The sequence below is a fragment of the Eurytemora carolleeae genome, unplaced genomic scaffold, assembly GCF_000591075.1.
Source record: "Eurytemora carolleeae unplaced genomic scaffold, Eaff_2.0 scaffold118, whole genome shotgun sequence".
NCBI classification, from domain to species: Eukaryota; Metazoa; Arthropoda; class Copepoda; order Calanoida; family Temoridae; genus Eurytemora; species Eurytemora carolleeae.
The window spans coordinates 175,363-197,701 of NW_019396343.1; the positions used below are offsets into that span (position 1 = coordinate 175,363).

The 22,339-nt window shown below is 33.0% G+C and overlaps 1 protein-coding gene across 2 annotated transcripts in view; it reads right to left on the reverse strand.

Annotated features, from left to right (window-relative positions):
* Positions 1-20,946, reverse strand: part of LOC111701334 (myosin light chain kinase family member 4) — a 39,397-nt gene extending 18,451 nt beyond the window's left edge. For both annotated transcript variants that reach the window (XM_023472580.1, XM_023472579.1), the window contains exons 1-6: positions 20,824-20,946; positions 9,121-9,226; positions 7,475-7,548; positions 7,046-7,127; positions 6,444-6,493; positions 5,561-5,614 (exon numbers count right to left, since the gene is read on the reverse strand). In XM_023472580.1, the coding sequence (XP_023328348.1) occupies positions 5,561-5,614; positions 6,444-6,493; positions 7,046-7,127; positions 7,475-7,548; positions 9,121-9,225 (365 nt within the window). In that variant the 5' untranslated portion in view covers position 9,226; positions 20,824-20,946. The remainder of the gene's footprint in view (positions 1-5,560; positions 5,615-6,443; positions 6,494-7,045; positions 7,128-7,474; positions 7,549-9,120; positions 9,227-20,823) is intronic.
* Positions 20,947-22,339: the final 1,393 nt, after the last annotated feature.

Below are 22,339 nucleotides of genomic sequence, written 5' to 3' on the forward strand. Positions count from 1 at the left end.
GAGAGGGGGGGGGGGAAGATTTGTTATGGTTTGGAACCCAGCTTTGCCTGTAAACTAAACTTTCTCTATAAAGTCAACCCAGACAATTTCCCGTGGTGCCACCAAGTGTAACTATGATGCAAATTTTTCAAGGGGTTTCTAAATTATGATTGTACATACAAACAAACACCAAAACAGACAAACAGAAGATTGCAACTTTATATACATGTATTTAGATAAGGGGTTTAATGAATGGATAAAAGAAAAATAGTCAAAACATCCAAAGAGAGGGTAGGAAAATAATTCCGATAAGGTTATAGGCAGCCATATATAGTAGAACTAGCTTGGGAACCCAGCGTTGCCCAGGTCACTCATACTTACTCCCACCGTTTTCCCGCGCTTGGTCTTAAATTACGACTTTAGCTATTTTTCCATATAAAAATCGACCCACTCAACTTAGAATCTCAAAACCAAATCGGTCATGGGGTTCCTTAGTTATGATCGGACATATAAACAAACAAACGAACAAAACTTACTACTTTTTATATATAGAGATATCTTTTAATATAAAGAAAATACAAAGATGGGATGTATATCGAACCTACATATACAGTCAGGAATATGTAGTCTGTAGATACAGCATAGATACAGATACAGAATCCCAATATGTAGAGCTACAGATACAGATACAGAATCCCAATATGTAGAGCTACAGATACAGATACAGATACAAAATCCTTAAAAGGATTCTGATTAAAAGATAGTTTAAAATACATGAGCAAGGCTTAGGTTAGATAGTAGAACGAGTTTTCAATTAAAACATGCATTAAAAGGTCTGGTTACTTCATATCATCAAATGTTAAAAAATAAACCCTTGTGTGTAAAACTGTAATGTATGTCTGTATGTCGTAATTTAGAGCGTCCTCATTGTGCGTCCTCGTTGTCAGTGCAGTCTTTATTTTAATTCATCAAAAGTCCTCTTTTGTTATACATAAATGCTGATAAATGTTTTCACATAATATAAGGACACTTTTTCAGTAAAGGGGGATCCTGTTTTATGTTGCGCAATAGATAAATTAGAAAATGGGTTTGCTCTCCCCCAGTTCTTTGAACAACCTTCTTTACCTTTCGTTACTCCAACCTTATTTATTTACTATTTACTTATTACTTATTTACGACGCAAATTTACAGACGCGAAAAAGATTAGACATTCATAAGGATTGGAGACGCATTTTAAGGACTCACATAGAGAACACACAATTCAGAAGGGATTATTTATTCAGGATTGCACACAAATAAGGAAGCTCTAATAATGGTACACCAATGAGGATGAAATGCATATTATTGGTTAAAATTGAAATTAAGCAAAATAGTGAAAGACTGAAAATCTAATTATCATTCGTTGTAAAAGTTTAGCTTTAGTCATCATCCCAGAAAACCTCGTTCAGATCCTAGCTGGTAACTAGTTCCACTGGATACAATTGTTCCCGGCTAGTAACAAGTTCCCCTGGATACTATGGTTCCCAGCTAGTAACTAGTTCCCCTGGATACAATGGTTCCCAGCTAGTAACTAGTTCCCCTGGATACAATGGTTCCCAGCTAGTAACTAGTTCCCCTGGATACTATGGTTTCCAACTAGTAACTAGTGCCCCTGGATACTATGGTTCCCAGCTAGTAACTAGTGCCACTGGATACAATGGTTCCCACCTAGTAACTAGTTCCCCTGGATACAATGGTTCCCAGCTAGAAACTAGTGCCCTTGAATACAATGGTTCCCAGCTAGTAACTAGTTCCCCTGGATACAATGGTTCCCAGCTAGTAACTAGTTCCCCTGAATACGATGGTTCCCAGTTAGTAACTAGTTCCCCTGGATACAATGGTTTCCAGCTAGTAAACAGTGCCCCTGGATACAATGGTTCCCAGCTAGTAACTAGTTCCCCTGGATACAATGGTTCCCAGCTAGTAACTAGTGCCCTTGGATACAATGGTTCCCAGCTGGTAACTATTTCCTCTGGATACAATGGTTTCCAGCTATTAACTAGTTACCCTGGAAACAATGGTTCCCAGCTAGTAACTAGTTCCCGTGGATACTATGGTTTCCAGCTTGTAACTAGTGCCCCTGGATACAATGGTTCCCATCTTGTAACTAGTGCCCCTGGATACAATGGTTCCCAGCTAGTAACTAGTGCCCCTGGATACAATGGTTCCCAGCTAGTAACTAGTTCCCCTGGATACAATGGTTCCCACCTAGTAACTAGTTCCCCTGGATACAATGGTTTCCAGCTAGTAACTAGCTCCCCTGGATACAATGGTTCCCAGCTAGTAACTAGTTCTCCTGAATACAATGGTTCCCAGCTAGTAACTAGTTCCCCTGGATACAATGGTTCCCAGCTAGTAACTAATTCCCCAGAATACAATGGTTTCCAGTTAGTAACTAGTTCCCCTGGATACAATGGTTCCCAGCTAGTAACTAATTCCCCTGAATACAATGGTTCCCAGCTAGTAACTAGTTCTCCTGAATACAATGGTTCCCAGCTAGTAACTAGTTCCCCTGGATACAATGGTTCCAAGCTAGTAACTAGTTCCCCTGGATACAATGGTTCCCAGCTAGTAACTAGTTCCCATGAATACAATGGTTTCCAGCTATTAACTAGTGCCCCTGGATACTATGGTTCCCAGCTAGTAACTAGTTACCCTGAATACTATGGTTCCCAGCTATAAGTAACTAATGCCCCTGGATACGTTGATAATGTCAGTTTTCTCGCTCCTCGGGCTTAAAGGGTTAACAACATACCTAACCTTTCCCCCGGCCCTTCTCCCTTCTTACTGTAGTCATATTCAAGTTCTTTTCAACAAAACTAAGTTGATCTAAACTAAACTTAGTTGATCTAAACTAAACTGACTTGATCTAACTAAACTAAGTTAATATAAACAAAACTAAGTGAATCTAAACTAAACTTAGTTGATCTAAACTAAACTTAGTTGATTTAAACTAAACTGAGTTGATCTAAATTAAACTTGTTGATTTAAACTAAACAGAGTTGATCTAAACTAAACTGACTAGAGTCAAACTAAACTAAACTGAGCTGAGATGACCTTACTTGAATTGTTTTATGAAAACTCATCCTAGAATTATCAAAATTATACTCTTTAAACCCTTCTCCTCGCATTCCAAGCATTCTTTACCCTGCAGTCTTCTTTATTCTTTACTTTATGTTTTGTATTATTATTTCCTCATTCTGTACTCTACGATTACCTGAGCTATTTTTTAGTCTTTTATCTATTTTTTCCTCTGCTATTCTTTATAACTTTACTCTAGGTTTTCCTCTGCTATTCTTTATAACTTTACTCTAGGTTTTCCTTGTTTTTCTTTATAACTTCGCTCTACGTTTTCCTCTGCTATTCCTTATTTTTTAATCTACGTTTTCATTTCTTAAAACTTATTCTTTACTCTACGTTTTCATTTGCTATTCTTTACTCTTTAGTCTTTACTCTAGGTTTTCCTCTGCTATTCCTTATTTTTTAATCTACGTTTTTCTCAATTCTATTCATTTTTATTTACTCTACAATTACCTTTGCTATCCTTAATTCTTTACTCTAGGTTTTCCTCTGCTATTTAATATTATTTACTCTACGCTGTCCTCTGCTATTTCTTATTCTTTACTCTAGATTTTCCTCTGCTATTCTTTATTCATTACTTTAGTGTTTTCTCTACTATTATTTATTCCAGGGTTTCCTGTGCTATTCTTTATTCTTTGGACAAAGTTTTCTCCTGCTATTTTTTATTCTTTACTTTAGGGTTTCCTCTTCTATTCTTTTTTCCTGGGTTTCCTGTGCTATTCTATATTCTTTGGACTAAGTTTTCTCCTGCTATTCTTAATTCTTTACTTTAGGGTTTTCTTCATCCTGCGATTCTTTATTCTTTACTTTACTTTTCCTCTATTCTCTGGTATTCTTTATCATTTTCTTTTCTTTTCATTCTTAAGTTCAAAAGTTTAAATACAATTTTAAAACTATATAGCAACATTTTGTAAGCTCCCTGAATCCCCGAAACAAAGATCTCTCTCTCTCTGTATTTATAAATATTTACAAAGTTTAAGGCTGCCAAACCTTCAATGTTTAAAAAATGGATGTCCATAATGTTGAGCGGATAGATAGATAGATAATTATATACATGAATAGAAGGATAGATAGAAGGATAGATAGAATGAAATGTAAAAATGTCTGAATAGATTAAAACAAAAGATGGTGCCTATCAGAAAAGTTCAAAGGTTAAACTTTGTTTTATTCATCTTCGGTAAAACCAGCATATGTTACAGGATAGATAGATATAGAGATAAGTAGACAATGATATATATATAATATATATAAATAGATAGACACTCATACAGACACACAAACAGATATGGATGGAAAAATATGTATATGTACAGTATACACTGTCTAATGTACATATATACAAAACTAGTTTTAGAATATTTTTGATACATGAACATAATTTTGACACAAATATCTATTTCTAATAATACATTTTACCCTTTATTCAACAAAGAATTATCTAAATATTTCACTTCTTAGTCTCACGACGATCTTGAGAAGTCAAATTCTTAGAACAAAATAAAATTACGATAGTCTACGAAAGTTGGGCTTGATTGGATTGGATTGGACTGGATTGGATTGGTCGTTTTGACGTTTTATGTAAATATACAACCACACAAAATCAAGAGACAAAAATAATCAATAGTGTACTAGAATGGGAACCATGCTTTGCCTGGAAACTATTGTTTTCCTATAAAAGTCGATCTGCTCAACTTCAAATGTTTAAACCCAGCTAAGAATGTTCCTGTTATTTTAACGAGTTAAATTTGAGTTAAATTGGTACAGGAGTTCCTGAGTTATGATCGATGATTACAACCAACGGTACCCGCCAAAACAAGTTCTCTGAAAAAATTGAAGGAAATAAAGTCCTAAATTTTGGCACTAAAAAAGTCTTGTGGAAAAAAATTCTTGAAATAAAAAGTTTCTGGAATTAAAGTCCTACAATTTGGAGGCTTAATTTTCCAGGGCTTTTATTCTAAACACAATATGATTTTATACAAAAATATTCCCGGAAAAAAGGTCCTATTGTAGTAGAAAATACATGGTAACAAAGGATGTTTACAACCATGCAAAACAAGATGCAGATGCATTGAAGAAAAGTTCTTTTTATGAAAACGTCTCAGACTTGACCTCATTTTCACAAGACTTAGGATTTTTTTTCTTCGGATATTTTTTTCAGGACTTTAATTCCTGTGATCTTATTTCCTGAGACTTTATTGGCAGCCTCCAAGGAAAAAAAGACCCTGGAATATAAAACTCAGGACTTTATGTCCAGTGACATTTTGTCCTAGGATTTCAGAAAAAAAATTTCCGGTGACTTTCTTACATAGATTCAAACAAACAAACAAACAAACAAACAAACAGAAGACTGACAGACAGAGATTACTACTTTATATATCTAAAGCTAGATTTATATCAATATGATGTATTGAAGTGTGGGTGTGTGTGTGAAGGTGAGTGTGTGGGAGTGTCTGTCTGTTACCTAATGAAGAGGCAGCAATCAGACTCAGTCAGATTAAAATCTTCCGTGGCAACTCTATATCAAATATATTCTCAAGTATCCCCGGCCGGGCACCCAATCCTTATTCTAGGTTTAGATATAGAGACCCCCACCCCCCCTCGTGATCCAAAGGTTGCAAGCTCTCATGCAAAAATCGATGAGAATTTTTCCAACTACTTCTTAAAAAGGATAGTTTCCTGCAAGGTTATAATGCAAGGAAAGTTATTTCAGAGGTGTACCTATCCTTTTACTGCAGTGTAATGTCTCTTGGCGGTAATGTAAACACAAGACGGATGTCGAAGCCTGATGACATAGGATCCATCATTCGCATAAAAAATCAATGAAATATTTTGGTCATAGGAAACTATTATGTGAATTATCAAAATTATCAAAATTTAATTCTTTTAACCTCCTCGGGTACTAATCGAACAATGATTATTGTTTATAAATTCCGCCCAGAAAGTATTGGTTTCAATATGTTCGCAGAGTATACACAACTGCAATCAACTTCCCTTACATTATAACCTTGGTTTCCTGGATCCAAAGAATTATAAAGTAAAGATAGTTACTTCAGAGGTGTATGCTTTGTGTACTGCAGTGTACTGTTTTGGGCTATAAAGTAAACACAAGATCGATGTCACAGCCTTCCCCCACCCACATTCCAATCTTCCCAAACCCTGAACTAATCCTCCCCCACCCACATCCAAACCTTCCCAAACCCTGACCCAACCTTCCCCCACCCACATACCAACCTTCCCAAACCCTAATCATCCCCTCCCCTAACTTGAAAAAACAATCTCTTCCTCCCATCCCACCCATCCCTCCGACAGGTTTTCAAAACAAAAAGGATAAAATTGAGAATTTCCTTTCAAAGAGTTCTCCTCCGTCTAGATATTCCATCACTAGTATCAATTCCTGAACATTTGTAATACAATCAACGGAATCAACGGAATCAACAATATTAACGACATAAAAATTGTTCAACGATATGAACGAAAAGGACAAATGGCCAAATGAACAAAATGAACAAAATGAACATAATGAACAAAATGAACAAAAGGAACAAAATAAATGAAATAAACAAAATTAACAAAATTAACAAAATCAATGAAATAAATAAAATTAACAAAATTAACAAAATCAATAAAATGGACAAAACGAATAAAATAGATTAGGAATAAAATGAAAGAAATTAACAAAATGCACAAAAATAAAGAAAAAAATATATGAAATAAATGTTTTAAATTGAAAGAATACAGTTAACCTCATGAAGAAGTGACCAAAAAATAACAATCGTAAAAAATATAAAAATAAAAAAATTTGAAAAATTTGAACGAAATATTAGAATAAACGATACAAACGAATAATGAACGAAACAGTTTATAGAATAAACGATATGAACGAAATAATAGAATAAACTATATGAATATTATGAATGAAGGAAATGAATGTACTGTATGTGTATACCCTGTTATTCTCGAAAGCTTCTACAAACTTGATAACATGAGGGTTGGATAGGTTCTGTAGGATTCCAATCTCCTCTTTTACTCTGTACATAAGCATTTATTGGTACATGAATAAACATATGTACAGTATACAGTTCATGTTCAGTTGAATATGTACATAGTTGTTGGACATGTGGTTCCCCCTTGCTTGTTGATAAATGATCGATTGTAAAAGTAATAAATTAATTATTTTACGGCCTTCTACCCCAGGCTATAATATTAAAGGTTGAATCCTCTAATCTTGGTTTAAACACCATTTAGGCATAATTTAGGCTACTTAAGCCGCAGGATAGGAATACACCAGGCACTGATTGATTGAATTAATATGGAGGGAAAGCATTAAAGGATTTTTATTTAGCATTTAAAAAGAAAATAATTAAATGCATTTTTCCTTTTTTTGTGTTCTTCTTTTCGAATTTTGATGTGTTTGGCCGCCATAATGTTTCCGGTCGATTTGTCTTCAATCTGAAATTGAAAATATTTAAGTCCAATCGGTTCAGCCGTTTTTACGTTTATTTGATACAAAAAAAAAACTTGCATAAAGCTAAGCACTACAAATGATTCAAACGACAGTACCATAAAAATATCTAACCTCTAAAATATCAAGGTTGTAAACTTGATGTACGGGGGATAGGGTGTGTGTACACATTTCACTGTGAAATATTTGGACTGCTAGGAACTAGTGTTATCTAAAAGGAACAAATATTGTAGACGATGAACGGAATTTCCCTGCAACAGTTCCGAGAAGTCCTTATTCGTCACAATAAAATCTACACAAACCCTATCCCCCGTATCTTTATTATAGATCCCCTGACTACTATTATCATGCATTGATAGACACTATTTTTTGGTAATATTGAATAGCTAGCTCTATGCACGTCAGATCAAGGAAGAAACACGAGGAACCTCCTGAGTCAAATGTAAGCAAAATGTACTACATTATATCTGGGAGAAATGTTAATGTTAATAAACGGTGTTTAACGGAGAAGGATGCTTTTCCTAAAACCCCCGTTCAAAATTTAAATACACAGAATTGACGCAACGAATAATGAGCTGTTCCTGGTGTATTTTCCTTGCATTAAATGGTCAAGAGTTCTGCGTATACAACTCTAGGAATATTCAGATTCTGTGCGAACTTATTCGGCCTTGTTACACTTATACCCAATAATCATATCGAGGCAGACGTATATAATTTAGATAGATAGATAGATACTTGACCTGCTACAAGGGGTGGTAACTAGATAGATAGTCTAGATAGACAGATAGATAGATAGATAGCTAAAAGAAGTGGTTGTCTGTTTGTTTGTTTATCACTCCTTTTTTATACTCACTCGGTTGGTCTCGTAAGCACTCTATCATATCCAATGTCCGTGATTGTGTCCTGATAAATCTCGAATGAAAGCTGTTTACTTTTCATGTGGCCGGTAGAAGACCCCAAAATTTTCATCTGGAAGACGACTTCAAAATTTTCACCTGGAAGACGCCTCCAAAATTGTCACTTGGAAGACGACAACAATATGTTTACCTGGAAGAGGACCCAAAACTGTATACCTGGAAGACGACCTCAATCTATTTACCTGGAAGATGACCCCAAACTGTTTACCTGGAAGATGACCCCAAAATGTTTACCTGGAAACTACCCCAAACTGTTTACCTGGAAGACGACCACAAACTGCTTACTTGAAAGATGACCCTGAACTATTTACCTTGAAGACGACCTTGAACTGTTTACCTGGAATACGACCCCAAACTGTCTACCTGGAAGATGACCCCAAACTGGTTAACTGGAAGACGACCACAAGATGCTTACCTATGACCCTAAACTATTTACCTTGAAGACGAATTCGAACTGTTTACCTGAAATACGACCCCAAACTGTTTACCTTGAAGACAACTTCAAACTGTTTACCTGAAATACGACCCCAAACTGTTTACCTTGAAGACAACTTCAAACTGTTTACCTGGAATACGACCCCAAACTGTTAACCTTGAAGAAGACTTCAAACAGTTACCTGGAAGACGACTTCTAACAGTTACCTGGAAGACGACCCCAAACTTCCCTCTACCGAGTTCATCCTTTCTGAGGTAGCTGGTGTTATACTTCTCTACAGGCTGCAGCTCAATACTTTCAGGATCCATCATCCTAGAGTAAGCAGATTTTTAGATTTAAACAGTTGTCGACGTAAAATCAAAAGACCCTCTATTTAATGAGGTTCATGATTGATTCACAATCGTAATCTTTAAACCTTTGTTTGAGCAAAAATGATAAATGTATCAATGTTTTTTTCTTTGAAATTGTAAAGTTTCAATTGTGGTTCGCTTCAAAATGAATTGTGAACAGAAACAAGTTAAACATTTCATTTCTATTTATATCAAACAGAAAAACGACTTTATCTCTCTTCTTGACGTTGTGAATCGGGCATTTAAAGCTTTAAACATTCCTTTGATCATATAGAACCCTCTAAAATTTCCATTTCACATATTTACCAGAAGTGTTTGGCAAACAATAATTAAATTTTTAAGATTCGGTCTCATTTTAATTTCTATTCACAGACCTTAAAACTGGTTTTTGTTTGAACGGCTGTGAGTTGAGTGAGTTGAGACGGCTAAGATTTACCGATCGATTAATAATTCAATTATATTATATTCATGAGAAATAGAAAACTGGTTAATTCCAAAGTAAAAAAGGTTTAGATAAAACTGTCCTGTCGTACAAGTTATAATTTTTGTAATTGCAAATATCATTATTATCAAATGAATTGTTCTTTCTAACAGGCTGATTTGTTGCAATCGCCCCGGGTAGAGTAGTTATTGCAGAATCATTAGTAATTGTGGATTGTGTACTAGAAGGGTCTTTTCTTTTAAAATATATCAGAAATGCTACAGTGGTCCCCCCAAAAAAACTTTGTAAAACAACGCAAAATATGACTTGAAAATAGTAGACATGATACATAACGTTTTCTCTTCATAATTGAATTTTCAAGCTATTGTAAATATACAACTGTAAATACACATTAGGTTACTTCATATCATAGTCGTCTTATTTTAGTAGACCACTGTAATATCATACTGTCGTCTTATTTTATCAATGTATTTAGCAGATCACTGTAATATCATACTGTCGTCTTATTTTATAAATGTATTTAGCAGACCACTGTAATATTCTGGCAAAAGGATTAAAAACGTTTAATTAACTTTAGCAAAATAAAAAACTTTTCAAATATGATAATCTTAAATTGATTATTATTATATTTTAATTTTATTTTGCTTCTGCATGATTTCTTTACGTTATTCAAATGAATTATTGTCTTTTATCATGACACCTTGATAAAGATAAATTTAAAGTTTTAGTTTGGTTAGTCTTACATCCATTAATCTATTTCAACATTAATTAAATTACTTATGATCCTCTAGTCCAAAATTTAATTCCTGGATATATCCAGCTCTAATTCAACATTTAATTCCTGGATATATCCAACTCTAATCCAACATTTAATTCCTGGATATATCCAACTGCATGTAAGTCCAGTAAGAAATCAAGCTTCTATCGTATAATAAACTGCAGGTATTGTGTTCTGTATGCTGAACACAAATCATGTAAAGGCTCAATCTGAACTGTGGGGGGCGCAATCATTTATTTATAATTCAACATTTTATGATTTGTATCTTCCCCTTTATCTTTCTATCTGCATATCTATCATTTTATCTTTATTTTATACTATCGTTAGTTTCGTCTGCTGTGTACATATCTAGAATATATACTAGGATTCCTATTCATCAATTCATCCATTCATTTATGTATATATGCATCTATCCATTTTTATTTTTATTCATCTGTTTATCTATTTAACTATTCATTCATTCATCTTTGTTTCTATGCATCTATTCAACTATGTATCTATCTTTTATCTATTCATTTATTCATTTTTTTTTCAGTGTATCTATGCACCTATTCATCAATAAATTTATTCATCTGTTTATCTATTCATCTATCAACTCATTCATCTATGTATCTATTCATCCTATCTATTCATCTTTTTATCTATTCGTTTACTTATCTTTTCTTTTATTCATGTATTAGTCTTCTGAACTATAATCTATTCATCTGTTTTTCTTTTTATTCCTCATCCTGTTAAACTTTTAATCTATAACCCTATATAGCTATATTTTATTAATCTAAATAGAATAATTTAAATTAGAACAAATTGTAAACCTCACTAACCTATTCTATATTTTTTTAATCTAAGATAAAAACTGAAGGTGCTCTAAGAATATTTTTGGAGACAAGTTTTAATGTATATGTGCAAACCTGCCCCCCCCCCCCGTTTCACAAGAGATTACCCTACTAACTTAGGTAAAGAAAAGTATATTTTCACGGAATTAAAAAGTTTTTTTGAATTCTTTATGCGTTACTGTTTATCTGTTAATTTTAATACATTTACACAACTATATATATTTATTCATCTACCTTGATCTTTAATATAGCTTGATAAATTATATACTGAAGACAGTTTCCAAAATATCGAATGACAAGACAAGAAAGAATTCAAAGATAATTATAAATCCAATATATTGGGTTTGATAAATGAACCCTGTGCTAGACAAGCTAATCTATACAGGCTGTTGTTTAATAAATATTATTTAATACATATGTTTATACGACCCTCCTTCATCCTTACACCCCACGCTATGCTTGAAAATTTCAAACGATAATTTTAGGAAATGGGCTTACAACTTCTATGCACACGTTGGGTTAAAACACCAGTTTAGCTCGAGAGACCTAAACGGGAGCATTGACATGTGAAAACAATGTAGAGATTGTGAAAAAGTATCAAGTATGAGACTAGAGTTGTATAGTCCCTCTATCTTGGAAGATAGTTGTGCAGTGAAAATTTAATTAGAAGACCTAAACGCACGAATGCCATGGTAGCGTAAAATGAATTTAGTTTGCGTGACTTAAAGGAATAGATTTTCAAAACGTCTCCTGTAGGATCGGTTCAAACCCCACCAATCCTAATAATTATTTCTTTGCATAAACATTTTCCAAGAGAAAGATCTGATAAAATGTTGATAAATCTGAACTCGATGAGTTTGAGTTTTCTTCTATGCAAGTTGTGACAGTGCCATTACTTTTGAACTGTTTAAATCTCATTGTTTAAATTCCACAAGCTGGGTCTAGAGTCTAACCTGGAGTACATTAACCTAGTAGGGTCTAGAGTCTAACCTGGAGTACAATATCCTAGTAGGGTCTAGAGTCTAATCTGGAGTACAGTATCCTAGTAGGGTCTAGAGTCTAACCTGGAGTACAGCATCCTAGTAAGGTCTAAAGTTTAACCCGGAGTATTACTGAACCTAAACCCTGATAATTTGATTGATATAATGATGATGCCCAAGGATACACGAATATAGGATTTACACAGCTCCACAGTATTTATGTTGACAAAAGAAGGAGCCTAGGGATTGTATTGAGTGCTGGTGAAAAGACCAATTTTTGGTCTAGATTTACAGATAATAAGGATATAAGGAGATGAAAGGGAATTATGAGGACAAAGGGAGTTGTTTAACAATTCAAAATTGAATCCCCCCACCCTCCTCCTTCTCCTTCACCTCAATTACATGATGAGAAGTAATTAAATGATATAATTATACTCCCTCTCTTAAGTTCTAAGTGGTGTAATTAAAGTTGCAAAGAGATAATCTACAAGGTTTAGATTACTTTGAATTAAATCACTTAAACCTGTATTACTCATGGGGCAACAGTTTCATGTGATCAAGAGTCGAATTAAGCCCTCTAATCAATTCCTGAGAGGGATTTAACCTCTGAGACATATAAAACCCAAGGATAAAGTTTAGTTTTATTCAGCCAGTGATCTAATATAGACTAAAAATGACAGTCAGCAATTTTGCAATTCTCAATTGGCACTGCACATAGAAATATTGTATGAGAAGGATAAAAGATGTGAGGTTTGTATTGAGACCCACCCAGAATAGATGTAAATACGGAACAATGGATCCAGTCAAGATTCTATTCTAGATTTATCCATCAGGGCCCAGGTCGGGGACAGAAATGCGTCAAAATGTGACGTATTTTAAAGATGTGTCACAGGCGCCATGTTAAAATAACATTGCTAAGATTCATGAGACATTTAGAACCAAGCGTTGAGGTTTAATTTGTTTAAACATATATACTGAGGTAAAATTGGAAATATCAATCAATATTAAGAATTCAATTTTAAATCTGAGGAAGAGAATGCTTAAGTACTGAAGGGTAGTATTTTAACAGAGAAAACAACTATTAGTAGTATATTAATTTATAAGAAGACACTATTTAAATATAGGAGTATAATATTTCAATATAGAAGGATAATATTTCACTATAGGAGTATAATATTTAAATATAGGAGTATAATATTTAAATAAAGGAGGGCAATATGTAAATATAGGAGGATAATATGTAAATACAGGAGGATAATATGTAAATATAGGAGGATAATATGTAAATACAGGAGGATAATATGTGAATATAGGAGGATAATATGTAAATACAGGAGGATAATATGTGAATATAGAAGGACAATATCTAAATATAGGAGGATAATATTTGAATGTAGAAAACGATGTCTGAGCGTTTACAGTTTTAATTTATGCAGAAGACAATAAAAAAATAACTGGACAATTTTTTAAGAGAAAAAGACAATATTTAATGAGAAAAAGACAATATTTAACGAGAATAAGACAATATTTAAAGAGAAAAAGACAATATTTTAAGAGAAAAAGACAATATAATATCAGTTTGAAGAAAGAGATCCCAGACATTGTTTAAAGATATGCCAAGGAAAACCATTAAAGTTTTTATCTTGGCAAGAAATAGTTTAAATAAAGCAATTTTGTTCTCATCAAGTATTTTGATAATATCTTCACTAAAAACAACAACAAGACCAAAATAAGAGGGATTATTAACTTTATGTTTTTAAAACCCTCTTTTTAAAAATGTCATTTAAAAATATTGATGTCATTTATTTCTCTAATGTTCTATCTGAAATTGATAACATTTTTCTAAAAAAGCAAGTCAACGACGGACCACTAAACGACCGAAATTTGTCGTTTTCCGCTAAATTTAAAAGTTTAAAGCCTAAAAGAAACAATTATAAAGATATTTTTGAGAATCTTAAAATAAAAGGTCATCTCTTTTAAATGATGTGGGAAGAAAAATGTAAACTTTAGGAATAAAACCATCCTCCCGAGGTCTGATTTAAGGATTTGTTTAGTTAAACTATGATCTGTAGGTTTTCCTTCAGTTTTTAAATATAATTGATGATACCGATAAACGAGGGCTGAGAAAAGGTCACTTCGGCGCCTTTATCAGTCTACCCCCCCCCCCCCCCCCCCCCCCCCCCCGTACCATCACAATCAGCCTTCCCTCTCTCATACAGGTTCATTAGTCCTCCTGGTACACCATTAGTATCCTGTCCGGCGAGAAATGTCGATTAGGTTGAATAACATATGATAATTTAATTGCAAATAATAAGTAAATGAATTCTGTTGGTTTGCTTGATACAAAAAACGGTAAAACAGTTTTGATTCTTGTTTAAAACGATTATTATTGGTAACATTATAACTGTACTCCAGTTACTGAAAGCATTCTTGAGCAGCAATGAGTTTGTTTACATTCTTCCCCGAATCTCTTAATTTTGGTCAAAATTATACCAGGAAATCACTTATTTTTGTTCAAAAATATACAAGGAAAACGCTTAGTTTTGTTCAAAATTATACCAGGAAATCGCTTAATTTTGATCAAAATTGTACTAGGAAATAACCTAATTTTGTTTTAAAATATACCAGGAAATCACATACTTTTTTTAAAAAATATACCAGGAAATCACATACTTTTTTTTAAATATACCAGGAAATCACATAGTTTTTTTTTTCAAAAATATACCGGAAAATTATACCAGGAATTTAAATAGTTTTGTTAAAAAATATACCAGGAAATCGCATCGATTTTTTTCAAAAATATACCCGGAAATTACACCAGACATTTAAATAGTTTTGTTCAAAAATATACCAGGAAATCAAATAAATCTTTTTCAAACATATACCCGGAAATTATACCAGGAATTTAAATAGTTTTGTTCAAAAATATACCAGGAAGTCACATAGCTTTGTTCAAAAATAAATTGTATATCAGTTTCTAGAAAGGAACGAAACAAACATAACGCCGCGGTACGTATTATACCATGCTTACATGTATAAATGTAAATGTTGAGTTTTGTTCATGTTCCTCCGAGAAACTGCAGTACACTTATTTGTAAACAAGGCTCTGGGAGTTTCTATAATATGTTTCTTGGTTTACTTTTGTACTTTTGTACTTTTGTATTAAGTACGTAAACATCTTGTAAAGTAAAAAGTAAACATAAAGGATCGTCTCAAACTTAAATTTCTAACCCCTAACTTTGCAGCATACTTGCACAGATCTTGGTAATTTCAAACTTTGACTTTTAGATCTAGCAGTATAGATGAAATACAAAAGGTGTATGACATTAGTCTGCAAATAAATAATTATTTGAAAATTAGTCTTGGAGGCAAGTTATCAGTTCGTTTAAAAAAATCTACAATATTTGAGATTCATATAGTTTAACTTTAAATGTTTTTTTAAATTTTTTTAAAGAGTTTCTTTGTACAGTTCTTGTACAGTTCTTGTACAGTTCTTGTACAGTTCTTGTACAGTTCTTGTCCTTATATTAAAAAAGTGCAAGTGCAGATACGAAGCAGAATGCACTTTGTGAAGTATTGTACAAAATGTTTGCGCGAATATTTTGACGTTATGTTTTGTGCATTTTCAGAGTTTTGCGGGACTTTGTGTAGTAAACATTTAAGTTCCGAATTTAAAGTGGATTTTTTTCAACATAACTTCATACAAAGCGAAGTAAATAGTTTTTAGTTTAAACTTGAAGAACTTGCAAGGAAGATGGCACAAAAAAGTTCTACATTTATCTTTACATTATTAAAGACAAAAATCTTAACAGAAGTCCAACATGAAGACTTACCATTAGGTTAATTAACAATACAGATGGAACACTAGATGTCGTCTTTTCAAGTTGTAGAGATTTCTCGTTCACAATAACACTGAGGCAGAGGACCATATGAGTTACGCGCATGCTCTCTTTCTGTTTTGTAATTCAACGTCGCATGCGCGTAACTCCTTTGGACTGTTGCCTCAAGGTAATTGTGAACGAAAAAAATCCTTAAAATATCCTAAATCCTGAAAAGACGACATCTATTGGTATATCTGTATTTTTATTATTCTATGCATCTAACCTATTTTAATGTCATAGAAATAATCAAATGAGAATTAAGATTTATAAATTCCTAACTTTAAAGAGGTTATTAACGTATTTTTAAGTGATCCTTATAAGAAAAATGATTACAGCAGTAGTACACACTTTCCAGTAAGTTTAACATTAATGAAGGAATGACGATATAAACGTCGTCTTTTACTCTTTTTGGTCCCAGGTTGTTTTACAGAAATACGACAAAACAGCAAAAATATTAGACATCGTTTCGTGATATAAAATCTTAAAGTTCTTTTCTTAATTTATTATTTAATAAAAATTTTGTTAAAGTGATTCCTTTTTATTTTAAATAGTATTCAAAAATCGCATTCAAATATATAAATAAATACTTTTCTACGCATTCGGAAGTCCTGTTCTCAAATAAAGCAAAAAAAAGAATTTCAACAATTTTTTAATAAAATTTTTATTTTAAAAGAATAATTTTATAAAAAACCTCACCCTCACCTTCCCCGCCTACTCAGGGTTAAAATCATTTGACTTCTATTTACACAGTATTCAATGATGAGATCATGGTATCATGTTAAAAACAATTAACACCTAGATTCATCGGACTCTGTATTCCTAAAACTCCACCTCACAAGTTTACAACTCAACTTTTTAAACTTCATAAATTACTTCAAGAAATAATTTTAACACTAGGGGGTGGTATGCACTATACAGGATGGTGCCTAGCTCTAACTTGGGGTTTTGGGACATAGAAGAAAGTTTTAAAATATCGAATTATTTATTAACAGCATAAATCGTATATAAAAGTCGCAGAAAATACAGTATTCGTTCAATTTTTACGTATTTTGTCGTTTAAGTTTCGGAATGACCTGAAGTTGTTGATCTCCATTTTATGCAAATCTGCGGATTAAATCAATTCCTCTTCGGTATCCGGTAGTGGTCGTATCCAGCAGGGATAAATAAAATAAAAATGACCACATTGAATATCGACATCAAGCATTCAAGATGCTGGATACTCAGCACAATAGTTCCCACATTTGATGCAGGATACTCAGCACAATAGTTCCCACCTCTGATGCAGGATACTCAGCACAATAGTTCCCACATCTGATCCAGGATACTCAGCACAATAGTTCCCACATCTGATGCAGGATACTCAGCACAATAGTTCCCACATCTGATGCAGGATACTCAGCACAATAGTTCCCACATCTGATGCAGGATACCCGGCACAATAGTTCCCACCTATGATGCATTCAGCACAATAGTTCCCACATCTGATGCAGGATACCCAGCACAATAGTTCCCACATCTGATGCAGGATACTCAGCAAAATAGTTCCCACCTCTGATGCAGGATACTCAGCACAATAGTTCCCACATCTGATGCAGGATACTCAGCACAATAGTTCCCACCTCTGATGCAGAATACTCAGTACAATAGTTCCCACCTCTGATGCAGGATACTCAGCACAATAGTTCCCACCTCTGATGCAGAATACTCAGCACAATAGCTCCCACCTCTGATGCAGGATACTCAGCACAATAGTTCCCACATCTGATGGGACGTTATAAAACTTTACAGAGTTGTGTGTACTGCCGTGTTTATCTTCTACCCCCACACAGAATGTAAATAAGCTAATAAATTTATTATCATTCCAAAAATTGCAGTACATTTTGGGCTCCACAGTTATGATTAGACCCAACAAAGCACTCCGAATTTAATAATAAAACATTGATTTCAATTTTAAAAAGAAAAAGAAAAATCTTTTTTTAAATGTTAAAATTTGTATTTTTAACCCTATTCCTGCTGGGGGGGGGGACCCCCCAGTGTATCCTGGTTTTCAAGTACCCCAGCATGGATAGGGTTGAATGAATATATTTTATGATTTTATGCTTGATATTGACGTAGCATATTATTTCTTTACAATCCCTGTACTCTGTACTCTGTAACTAGCGAAGATAAAAATGTTGTAAATCAAAAAAAAACTATAAACAACAAAATAAATCAACGTTTGCTATAAAAATATCATAAAAGTTAAAACAAAAATAAAGGATTTCGCAAAAAAATATTGATTGAAACAAATGCTTCTACATAATCGGTCCTGAAATATTAAACTATTGATCCTGCAATTATCGTTTACGAATACTAATAAATAAACCCGTTGCACGATCATGAAACAAAATACTTTTAAACCTGGAAATCACGCAAAATATCGGGAATTAAGTTACATCAAAGTTTTATTAACGTTTTGAAGCATCTTTTCTTCAAAAAATCATTAAATGAGCAGAAAAGTTAAAAGGAATCAATAATTTTTCACTTGAACCCCCTGAGGCCAGAATTACTGAATAGCAAGAAAAATATGAACAACTTATTTATAAATTACTTATCTAGTGTTGCCATGCCTAAGCAATGGTTCAATATAGAAGTAGCAAGTTAAATTGCTTCTCTAGTGTGGCTGAAGTAGCAAATAACAACTGGTTCTCTAATGTGACCAAAGAAGCAAATATCAACTTGTTCTCTAGTGCGACCGAAGTAGCAAATATCAACTGGTTCTCTAATGTGACCAAAGTAGCAAATATCAACTGGTTCTCTAATGTGACCAAAGAAGCAAATATCAACTGGTTCTCTAGTGTGACCAAAGTAGCAAATATCAACTGGTTCTCTAGTGTGACAAAAGTTGCAAATATCAACTTGTTCTCTAGTGTGACCAAAGTAGCTAATATCAAATGGTTCTCTAGTGTGACCGTAGTAGCAAATATCAACTGCTTCTCTAGTGTGACCAAAGTAACTAAGATCAATTGCTTCACGCTTATTATTGAATCCTACCTCTGATTATTACGATTTTTATTTATGATTTTTTTCAAACTTTGAATTTGGTAATAAAAAGAATGAAGCGATAAAACGTAAAGGATAAAATTAAAATTTATATTCATATAAAGTGTCAGATTTCAAAATGTTTAATTATTCAGACTTATTATTTTAGACTTTTCAGCACATAAAGAATAATTCAAAATTATGATACAGGGTGTCCCACGAAACCTGACAGTTGGTGAATAGTTTAAAATGTCTTCTTCCCTAATTTTGTTGTTTGATACCAAAGCTAGACAATAATAAAAATATTATATGGGAGTCATGTTACAGTAAAATTGATTTAAAAGTAAAATATATTCAAGCAAAAGATTTTTTTAACGAAATAAACTACAAAAAGCCTTTAATATTTAATACAGTATATGGAAGACGACATTCATATCTATTTATCAATTGTCATGTTTCGTGGGACACCCTGTAGGTTTTGTAACACATTATATTTTACTAGATATGTGATATTGGAAAAATTAGGAAAAAGTAAGAAATTTATGTTTAAAACATCTGTTATTGCAATTAGACAGAAAGGAACAAATCGGGTTGCAAAGATGTATGGAGTAGAAATTTTGTTTGTGGCAAAAACTCAGTTTCTTTGTTTAAAAACCTCAGCATCTTTAGAAATTTTGAATTATAGTAGTTTAGATTTTATACAATTTAAATCAGTTTTAATCAATAACTTTTATTCAACACTTCAGCTGTCTTTTAAGGGTATGATTCATTTGGCGAGTTTGATATTTTCTTAGAAAAAATAATTAGTTCAAACTGACGAAATCATGATTTATGATAATGAGAGCTACATTTTACATTCACCTCATGGAATCCTAATTTCAAGTTTCTATGTTTAAGTGTGAACAGAGCCAAAATTTAACGAGTTCAACTCGTGAATAAGAGTTGAACTGCATACATATGCAAATATTTTTTTTAACATTTGTTTTTCTAAATCTAATTTTTAAGGAACAAAGATAGATTTTTTTAAAATTCATATCTTTTTTGCTTGGATCAAGAACAAGGGGGCTATGGTGGCTAAGCCCCCCCTGGACAAGTGAAATCTATTGATTTCAGAGGTTTTCAGGCCCCAGTGGGTGCTGGAAAGGAAAAAAAATTTAAGCTGCCCCCCTGGACAAATACCTGAATACGCCCCTGAATTATAATAATGACAATAGTTTTTTCGTTAACGTATTTGTATTTTTTATATCTGTTCAATATTACGGTTTCTCTAAACTCCACCATAAGTCTTTCTTTTTAATTTTGATGTTTGTTATGATGAATTCAGTTTTTTATTTTCATTTGTTTTTGAATATTCTGTCATTATAGATTTCTCTGCACTGCTCTTTGTCGCTACTCTTACGTAACCATTAACCATTTGGAATTATTTAAATAAAAATATTTACATATTTTCTTCAGTTTTGCTATCTTTGCTATCTTAGTTATCACCTACCATCAGAATTCATGGAAATTTAAACCAGTTAAACGCAAATTACTCGCAATTTTATCCGTGCAAAATATTGAATTCCTCATTTTAAATTTTGATATCAATTTTCGGGATAAATCATTCCGATTAGGATTTCAGTACCTGAATTTACTCCGGAACTATTTAATCTTTTTTCTCACTTTTGCACAAATCTAGATTCACGAGGATTGGTTATAATGTAGCGAGCTCTGCGCTACGTCTCTCCTGTTGGGGAATGCGGGATGAAACTGATGAAAAAGCGCGCTAAATTGTCCGCGTAGATTGAAATCCTCCAGATCATTTTGGCGCGACTCGTCATGCTGCCCTATCCAGCAGGCAGTCGGAGAATACGATCCGGTACACCACATTTAGTCAGGCCTTTTTTGTATAAAGGATATTACAGCAAAAAGAATGTGTTGCTTTTTATGTTTTATAATTTATGAGACGGGTTCACGGAAAGGCCGTGTAAAACCAATATAAACCATTGGGTTTGAGCATTAATACATGTTTGTTACACTTTTTGATTGTTTTCGCTCTTATACCAACTACAATTCTTTTCTCATGCATTTATTTTTTCTGGTTTTCTTTTCCCAGTTTTGCATGATGCGATATATATTTATCTGCAAGGTGTCCCTTTGTATTTCTGCATGCGATCAGTGTTCAAAGAGTTTGCAAAGATCAGTATTTGCAAAGTTACGAATTTACCAACCTTTGAAATTGATCCCTTCCAGGCAAATATATAGATAGATACATAGCAGACTATTCATCAGATATATATATACACTCAGAGATAGATGGATAGATAGATATATAAATAGAAATATGTTTAGAGGTAGATGGATAGATAGATATATAAATAGAAATACGTTTAGAGATCGATGGATAGATATTTATATAGGTATGTCTGATTACCAACAGTGCTCTTCAAACCTATACCTGGTCAAGGATGAATGAGTTATCCTTATTTTTCGCCTTTAACATCAGTTAAGGCGGATTTGCTGCACAGACAATGGAGGAAATTATCATAATTTAATTCTTTATTTAGACAGAAAAACAATTATATCTTCTTTATGAATACTCAAATAGAGGTTTTTAAAGTATGCCTGTAAGTGAAGAGATATTTGAAATTACAGCCCCTTTAAAAAAGAAAATTGAATAAATTCATGTCCTAGTTGGTTCTAAATGTTAACTTCTGAGTGGTCATACACAAATCGCAATTGTTTACAAATTGATACACCCAAAAGGAGTAATCCTTAAAGTAATCTAATTTGGAATTGAATAAATTCATGTCCTAGTTGGTTCTAAATGTTAACTTCTGAGTGGTCATACACAAATCGCAATTGTTTACAAATTGATACACCCAAAAGGAGTAATCCTTAAAGTAATCTAATTTGGAATTGAAAAAATTGGTTGGAATTATGTTCGAGAAAATCAGAAAAAAAACTTTCCTAGCAACGAGTCACAGAGTTCAAAACAAAGAACACACTAGTTTAAAATGTCAATTTAATAACAAAATGGCATTTATAATGGCTGATGTTATTAAAAATCTTTCAAAATAGATTTTTTTTATTATTGAATGTAAACAAAAAGATAAATTTTTAACATATTTATTTTTAAAGCCTGATGAGGCAATCACGTG